At 46.1% G+C, this 8590-nt stretch overlaps 1 protein-coding gene across 1 annotated transcript in view; it reads right to left on the bottom strand.

Annotated features, from left to right (window-relative positions):
* Positions 1 to 8590, bottom strand: part of LOC107121449 (phosphopantothenoylcysteine decarboxylase-like) — a 16107-nt gene that overhangs the window by 5306 nt on the left and 2211 nt on the right. The window contains exon 2 of the mRNA XM_015424357.1: positions 7747 to 7912. Within this exon, the coding sequence (XP_015279843.1) occupies positions 7747 to 7887 (141 nt within the window). The 5' untranslated portion in view covers positions 7888 to 7912. The remainder of the gene's footprint in view (positions 1 to 7746; positions 7913 to 8590) is intronic.

The raw sequence follows: 8590 nt of genomic DNA, 5'->3' as shown, positions 1-8590 counted from the left end.
CTGGGCTGCTTTGGGGTGGGGGGGGGGGCTGTGCAGCTTACCTGGCTGCTTCTTGCTCTGACTGAGGGCTGCTGGGAGCAGGGGGTGGGGCTTGTTGCATGTGCACACCCCCTGGGTTCTTTACTGCCGGAGCTCCCCTCCTGTGCGCTCCTGCAGGAAATGACCCCTGCTCGTACCAGAGCTGGCAGAAAACCCAGATACAAACTTTGCTTCCACATACACCCAGGGAACGCGATCACTCAGCCTAACGACATCAATTACACCACCTCGGGTTAATTCACTCGCTCATCTTCTAACATTACATCTGCCATTAAATGCCAACAATGCCTTTTGGCTCTCTATGTAGCTCTCAGACCCTATGCCAAATGATAAACGGACACAAATCTGACATCAAGAACCCCAAGACTGAGAAACTGTAGCAGAATACTTCAACCTTCCAGGATATTCAATGGGTAACCTCAAAGTAGCTGTTTTATTGCAAAGGAACTTCAGGAACAGACTAGAAAGGGAAACTGCTGAGTTGCAAAGTATTGCAACACTCAGAACGATGGGAACCAAACCCCCTGGACTTAACAAGGATATTGGTTTCTTATCTCATTACAGATGCTAACCTCATTCATTCCTTACATCTGTATTCCCACCAATCCTTCAGAAGGGCTACACATCCTCTTTATTTTACTTCTTATTTGGAATAGTAGATTGTAATGTAATGAATAGTAGAATGAAATGTAATTTGGAACAGCAGATTAGAATGTATTTCTCTGGTCTGTGGAAGGAGGAGATTTACACTGCACAGCCAATGATCCCACCTCAAAGAAAAGTATGCTGTAAAGTTACCTCCACGCTTGAGAGGAGACCAGTAGAGGGTAAGAACAGGGTCTCAGTTAACTACTCTCAGTAATCATCTGCCCACCAATCTCCAATTCTGATATATTTATTTGTTTCACTGTGTTTCCTTCTAGAATTAAACCCAAAGAAATACAAACTAAACTTGTTATTCCAGTTTGGTTGCTACACTGAATTAATGACTGGGGGGGGGGGGACAGGTTCTAGCCTCTCATGGGGGTTCAGTTACAGAGAGATAATCAGAGCTACAGAGAGGTAAACAAAGTTTCTTCAAGGAAGGAATTTAGACTCCAGTGGGGCACCTTTAAGACCAACAAAGGTTTATTCAAAGTATGAGCTTTCTTGTGCAAGGCACACTTTATCAGATACATTGGAATGGCAGATGCAGGGGTCATTTCGTAGAAAAAGAGGTGCAGGAGCTCATTAGCATAACCCATTAGCATAACTTATTTGCATAGGCCAAACCCCCTGACATCACCGGAAGTGTGTCAGAAGGCAACACCCACCGCTCAGGCTCCACTGGACTATTTTGGATTGCTGGCTATGGGGGGGGGGGACATGCAGATCTGTCCTCGCAGAGGAGGGAGAGCTTGTACCTGAATAAAACTTGGTCTTAAAGGTGCCACTGAACTGTTTTGGACCGGGGGCTGGGAGGGGAGGGCTCTGCAGCTTACCTGGCTGCTTCTTGCTCTGACTGAGGACTGCTGGGAGCAGGGGGTGGGGCTTGCTGCATGTGCCCACCCCCCGGGCTCTTTACTGCCGGAGCTCCGCTCCTGTACGCTACTGCAGGAAATTACCCTTGGGCAGACGAGGTTCTAAACTTATAGACAGTGTTATACAAATTAATATCCAGTCAAAAACAGGAGACTGAAGTCAAAATGAGGAGGAAGATCTTGCATTTAATTGCAATCAAACACGGAAAACAGTTAGGCCAAATGACCTATCGAAATTGACACCTTTCTGAGCCCAACCAGGAAATACATGAATTTAAATACTCAATATGACATCATCATACCATCATCATGAAAATAATATTCAGAAAGCATAATTGGTTACAAAAAATTAAACAACATTTAAATGAAAATACCCTTATGGGTCAAATGTAAGGAAAGGTGTGTCTATACAACTGCGTCACGTATTTACTTGACCTGACCTGAGTCCTATCGGCCAAGGCTTGTTCTCACCCAAACAATAGTGTTTTTCTCAGATACCAAGTTAAAAATCCTTTATGACCCAGACATTATGAAGTTATATAGACATATAGATAAACAATTAGAACCATGAACCTTATACCTTCTTCTGTACCAAAAGAGAATGCTATTGTCTGTTAACACAGCTGGAAAAATACCCTGACCTACAAAGAAAGAGAGGCCTTCCATATAACAGGCCTTCATTACATCCCAGTAAAATATTATTTAAGAATCAATCTATAAAACCCAAAGAAATATGAATAATCAAAAAAGGGGGGAAATCTGTATAGTCCCATCCAGTGCTCCCTCTAAGCTGAGTTGGCGTGAGCTAGCTCACACTAACTCAGCTTAGAGGGAACAGCGTTCCCTCTAAGCTGAGTTGGCGTGAGCTAGCTCACACTAACTCAGCTTAGAGGGAACAGCGTTCCCTCTAAGCTGAGTTGGCGTGAGCTAGCTCACACTAACTCAGCTTAGAGGGAACAGCGTTCCCTCTAAGCTGAGTTGGCGTGAGCTAGCTCACACTAACTCAGCTTAGAGGGAACAGCGTTCCCTCTAAGCTGAGTTGGCGTGAGCTAGCTCACACTAACTCAGCTTAGAGGGAACAGCGTTCCCTCTAAGCTGAGTTGGCGTGAGCTAGCTCACACTAACTCAGCTTAGAGGGAACAGCGTTCCCTCTAAGCTGAGTTGGCGTGAGCTAGCTCACACTAACTCAGCTTAGAGGGAACAGCGTTCCCTCTAAGCTGAGTTGGCGTGAGCTAGCTCACAGTTTTTTAGCCTCCGGCTCACACATTTCTGTCTTAGCTCAGGAAGGATGGCTCCAGAGCAAACTAATTTATGCAGGAGCCAAATCGCTCACTCACAACTTTAATGCCAGCAGCTCACAAAGGAGAATTTTTGCTCACAAGACTCCACAGCTTAGAGGGAACATTGGTCCCATCTAGACTACAAGTCCCCCCCTTGGTACAGTAGCCACATATAGGCTCACTGCTACCACTATAAATCTCTATGGGGTAAAGAGCGCATCATAACATGGGACGTAATGTGGGCCATCAACAACAGGACTCAACAGCAAATTAACATGTAACATGATGATGCTTAAGTTATGCATGCCTCCACGCTTCACCGGTCGAGCATAAAGATGCCCGGCATTCTGCAGGAAGGGTGAGATGGATGACTACGGAATGCCATTCTGGGATGTTTGAAGAGAGTAGTTCTAAACAGACAGATTTTTAGATAGCAACAGTTAAGATCCGTTTTATGTTTACTGCCTATAACTGAGTGGTTTATGCTGTGCAACACTCCTAAAGCCGGCAAACTTGATTTACGCTTAAGCTGTCTGGCACTGAATGCCGATACACCTCAGAAGGAACCCGGAGAAGAGAAGCTGAAGCCTTGGAAAGTGAAGCTTTTACTCTAAGTAAAAGGCGGTGTGCATCCTGTCTTGACTGCTGGAGCAGCCGTTTCAGCGCCCAGAGTAGGTGGCTTTGGGGCACCTTGTCCTTATACTTGGCTACTGGCGCCACCTGCAGGTCATTCGTGCAACAGCTCCAGAGAGCCAACTGACAGCTAAGCGTCTTACCTCTCACAGGGTATCAGAAAGGACATTGTTATCGCACTGGAATGTTTGGAAAATGGTCTCTTATTCTACATAAGATATGGAGAGAATCTGCAGATTGTTCTCCGTTATTATAATCTGGTTCTTCCATTCTAGTTCCCGATGAATTCTGATTTTTGGCACTTACAGTCAGAAGTTGTTAAGAAGAAGAGGAAGGAGATTGGATTTACACCCCGCCTTTCACTACCCAAAGGAGTCTCAGAGCGGCTTACAAACTCCTTTCCCTTCCCCTCCCCACAACAGACACCCTGTGAGGTAGGTGAGGCTGAGAGAGCTCTGACAGAATCTGCTCTTTTTCAAGAACAGCTCTTATCAGAACTATGGCTTGCCCAAGGTCATCTAGCAGCTGCAAGTAGAGGAGTGGGGAATCAAACCCAGTTCTCCCAGATTAGAGACCGTGCACTTAACCACTACACCAAAATGGCTCTCATCCATCCTATGAAACATAAAACAGTTTACTCAACTGCATCCAGTTGGTACGTATCATAGGATGGATGAGAGCCATTTTGGTGTAGTGGTTAAGTGCACGGACTCTAATCTGGGAGAACTGTGTTTGATTCCCCACTCCTCCACTTGCACCTGGCTGGATGACCTTGGGCAAGCCATAGTTCTGATAAGAGCTGTTCTTGAAAAAGAGCAGTTTCTGTCAGAGCTCTCTCAGCCCCACCTACCTCACAGGGTGTCTGTTGTGGGGAGGGGAAGGGAAAGGAGTTTGTAAGCCACTCTGAGACTCCTTTGGGTAGTGAAGGGTGGAGTATAAATCCAATCTCTTCTTCTTCTTCTTCTAAGAACATAAGAGAAGCCATGTTGGAGCAGACCAATGGCCCATTCAGTCCAACACTCTCTGTCACACAGTGGCCAAAACCCAGGGGCCCATCAGGAGGTCCACAAGCAGAGCCAGAACGACAGACGCCCTCCCACTGGTGCCCTCTAAGCACCAAGAAGACAGAGCATCCCTGCCCCAGACGTACTGTTCTGTCTATACCTTGTGGCTAATAGCCACTGATGGACCTGTGCTCCAGATGTTTATCCAATCCCCCCTTGAAGCTGTTTGTGCTTGTAGCTGCCACCACTTCCTGCAGCACTGAATTCCACATGTTCATTACTCTTTGCGTGAAGAAGGGCTTCCTTTTACCTGTTCTAAGACAAGTGAGGGGCTTAAGCTCTGTGCCTTCCTCGGCCGAACGACAGACCAAGGAATCCCATGCACTCCAGCACAAGTGTTTTGGAGAGGCTCCGAAAACGCCGAGATGCCCCGCTGCTTTCCGAGCCCTTCCAAACTCAGCGGGAGAGTCTCCTGCCCCCGCTCAAAGAGACTCGGCATGGGAGGGGCTCCCATCCCCCAATCTCTCCCCCTAGTTCTGAGATGAAGCAGCAGCATCGGGCCAAGGCAGCAGAGAAGAAAACATATTGGTGGCTGTTGCAGACTTATCGCATAATTGAGTCTAGGCCTTTCTGTGCACCAATTTGAACTGGCTTTGACATCTGTTCTTTGGTTCAATCTCCCACAAGACTTTGCAGCCTGGCTTGTGTTCTCTCCTTTCAGATATGCTTGCTCTGCCTATGACCTTTACACGCGAGCATGGTTTACATTCCAAGAGTCAAGGATCCCAGGCTCAGAGTCCAAACATATAGATTATCAGTTGGTATAGCTCCTTAGCTCTCTATCCTTGATGGAAGGACCTGTCTAGAGCTTCTTGACCTCATAGATAATTATTCTAACTTTGGGCAAAGTTCATACTGCCTATTTATGAGGGGATGCTTATAAAGCATGCGGACGTTCCTAACTGACATCTACGCTTCATTCTATAGACTGCAGAAAGGTATATAATGCTTGTGCCTTCTTTGTTCTGGGCTGCACGCCAACAACTCCCGGTGATTCTGTGTGGGTCTTGGCTGGCAGACAGGAATATATTCCTATACATTCAATGCATTCTCTCTTACGTAGTGGGTTTTCCTTTATAGTGTATGTTATGCACTTGGGATTTTGAGATTTTCTTCTGCATACTCCTGAATTCCAAATAAACGGTTTTTGGTATGGCATGTAGTAGCGATGGGACTATAAAGATTTCCCCCTTTTTTGATTATTCATATTTCTCTGGTTTTTATGGATTTCTCTTTAAGCTGCGGTGGCTCAAGTGGTTAAGACGCTGAGCTGCAGGCTGTGGAAGGTCAGTAGTTCAACAGTTCGAGACCCGAGTTGCCGCATGATGGAGTGAGCTCCCATCTCTAGTTCCAGCTCCTGCCAACCTAGCAGTTCGAAAGCAAGAAATTGCAAGTAGATAAATAGGTACCACTTTGGTGGGAAGGTAACAGCATTCCGTGCGCCTTGGTGTTTAGTCACGCCGGCCACATGACCACGGAAACGTCTTCGGACAGCGCTGGCTCTTCGGCTTTGAAACGGAGATGAGCACCGCAACCCTAGAGTCGGATTCGACTGGCTTTCGAGCAAGGGAACCTTTACCTTTACCTAATATTTTATTAGGATGTTAGAAAGGCCTGTTATATAGAAGGCTTTCCTCTTGTAGGTCTGATATTGCTAGCAGACAACACAATAGGTACAAAGTTCATGATTCTGTAGGTCTTAAGGGCAAAACCTTGCAATGTCTGGGTCAGAGAAGATTTTAGTCTCGTATCAGTCAAAAATACTTTTCTTTGGTATATGAAAAATCCTTGCCCATTATCATTTAGGTTAGGTTAAGTAAACAGGTTTTACGTAGATTTGACGTAGATATATGTTTCTTTACATCTGACAAATCAGAGGCTTATTATTCAAATGACCACTGTCTCTTGTAACCAATTATGCTTCTTGAATACTGTTTTCTTGATGATGTCAGTCCATGTATAAAATATCATGTATTTCCAGAATATGTTCAAGAAGAAGAAGATGAAGAAGAAAAAGAAGAAAGTTGTCAATTGTTGATGAGTTATTAGGTCCAATGGTTTTTCCTGTTAATTGAAGCATATTTCCTGAATGTGCTGAGAAGAAAGTAGTCAATTTTGGATGGACTATTTGGTCCAACTGTTTTCTTGTTAACTGAAATAAAACATAGATCTTCCTCCTCATTTGACTTCATTTTTGACATGGAATCTAATATGTACAACAGGCACAACTGTCCATTTCCCTCTCTCTGAAGAGATTCAATCGCTAGCCAGTTGTCAGGCCCCTGGTCAAGTTAACCTCAACAATACGCTCTGTGGCAGTGATATGTTTATTGAGTTATAAGCAAGATCCAGGTCATAACTGTACCGTGTCAGAACTGAGGATTTTGGCAGGTACAATCATAGATATACCCTGTTTCCCCGAAAATAAGACCTACCCCAAAAATAAGCCCTAGCAGGATTTCTATGCATTTGTGGTATAAGTCCTAGTGTGTCTTCTTGAGAAAAAATAAATATAAGACAGTGCCTTATTTTTGGGGAAACACGGTAGGTAAGTCAAATGAAACCCCTCTTAATGACCACTCATACGTCACATCCATCCCGCCTAGCCATAACGGTCCTACCCCCCTTCACCTGGGAAATATACAATCCCATTATCTACACAAGCAAGCTAGCACCAAAAGTTTCAATGACATTCCTCTGGGAGAGGAAGGCTTCTTTGGAAGAGTTACAGCCTCTAAGATAGTGCAGTCACTACACTTGCTTCCCCCCCACACACCTAAGGAATTCCCTCTCCTCTGCATTCACGGCAAACTGAGCAGAGCGATGTTTGACACCAGTCTCTGTCCAGCCAAAGTGAACTCTGGCGGGACCTAGGGTCTCAGGAAACAATCCTGGGTTCCAGAACTCCCTAACAGTGGCGGTGAGCACTCTGAAAACTTCAAGGGCATATGTGACGGAGGAAGGGAGCTTCAACTCTCGAAAGCTTATTATACCCTGAAAATCTTATTTGTCTCCAAGATGCTACTGAGCTCGAACTTGGCATATGCGACTCTCATAATCTGGTCATTTTGGAAGCTCTTTCCAGGACCGTTAGCCCAGTGCTAAAATCGGCAAGATGTTTCAAGCATCACATCAATGTTCGCCCTTCCCTTTGGAAGCGTGACACACACACCCCAGTAATTTGGATCCGCCTCTGTACCAGCTACTCACTCTGGGGATCTTCAGAAGCTCCGTTACGAGAAGCGGCAGTTTTAAGGCAGCCACGCTTCCGGTCACCCCCACGAGGACGTGGATGTTCTTTTGCATGGCGACAGCAGGAGACTGCGGCTGCAAAGGCGCCGCGAGATTCATCGTCGTTTTAGGTAGCAATCACATTCTATCAGCAAGGAAGGAGAAAACAGGGCCTTTACTACATAAGAACCAATAGTTCATCCAGTTCCACATCCTGTCTCACACAGTGGCCAACCAGTTCCTCTGCAGGGCCAACAGCAGGGCACAGAGGCAGAGGCCTTCCCCTAATAAGAACATCAGAAGAGCCCTGCTGGATCAGACCAGTGGTCCATCCAGTCCAGCTTCCTGTCTCATACAGCGGCCAACAAGATCCTCTGGAGGTCCAATTAGAGGGCAGAGAGGCCAAGACCTTCATGAGAACATATGAAGAGGCCTGCTGGATGTGACCAATAGTCCATTTAGTCCAGCATCCTGTTTCACACAGTGGCCAACCAGTTCCTCTTGAGGGCTACAAGTTACAACAGGGCAGAGAGACCAAGGCCTTCTCCTGATGTCACCTCCTGCCTCTGGGATTCAGAGGATTAGTCATCTAGCCATTAAGAAAGCCCCAGATCTGTCTAATTGTACCTTGCCCTTCCTCCAGAAATCTCATGACAGCATGCATTTTATTTATTTACTGCAGGGGTCATTTCCTGCAGGAGCACACAGGAGCGGAGCTCCGGCAGTAAAGAGCCGGGGGGGCACATGCAACAAGCCCCACCCTCTGCTCCCAGCAGCCCTCAGGCAGAGCAAGAAGCAGCCAGGTAAGTTGCAGAGCCCCCCC

The sequence above is a fragment of the Gekko japonicus genome, unplaced genomic scaffold, assembly GCF_001447785.1.
Source record: "Gekko japonicus isolate JY-2015 unplaced genomic scaffold, Gekko_japonicus_V1.1 scaffold4476, whole genome shotgun sequence".
NCBI classification, from domain to species: Eukaryota; Metazoa; Chordata; class Lepidosauria; order Squamata; family Gekkonidae; genus Gekko; species Gekko japonicus.
This window is presented reverse-complemented; position numbering and strand designations above follow the sequence as displayed.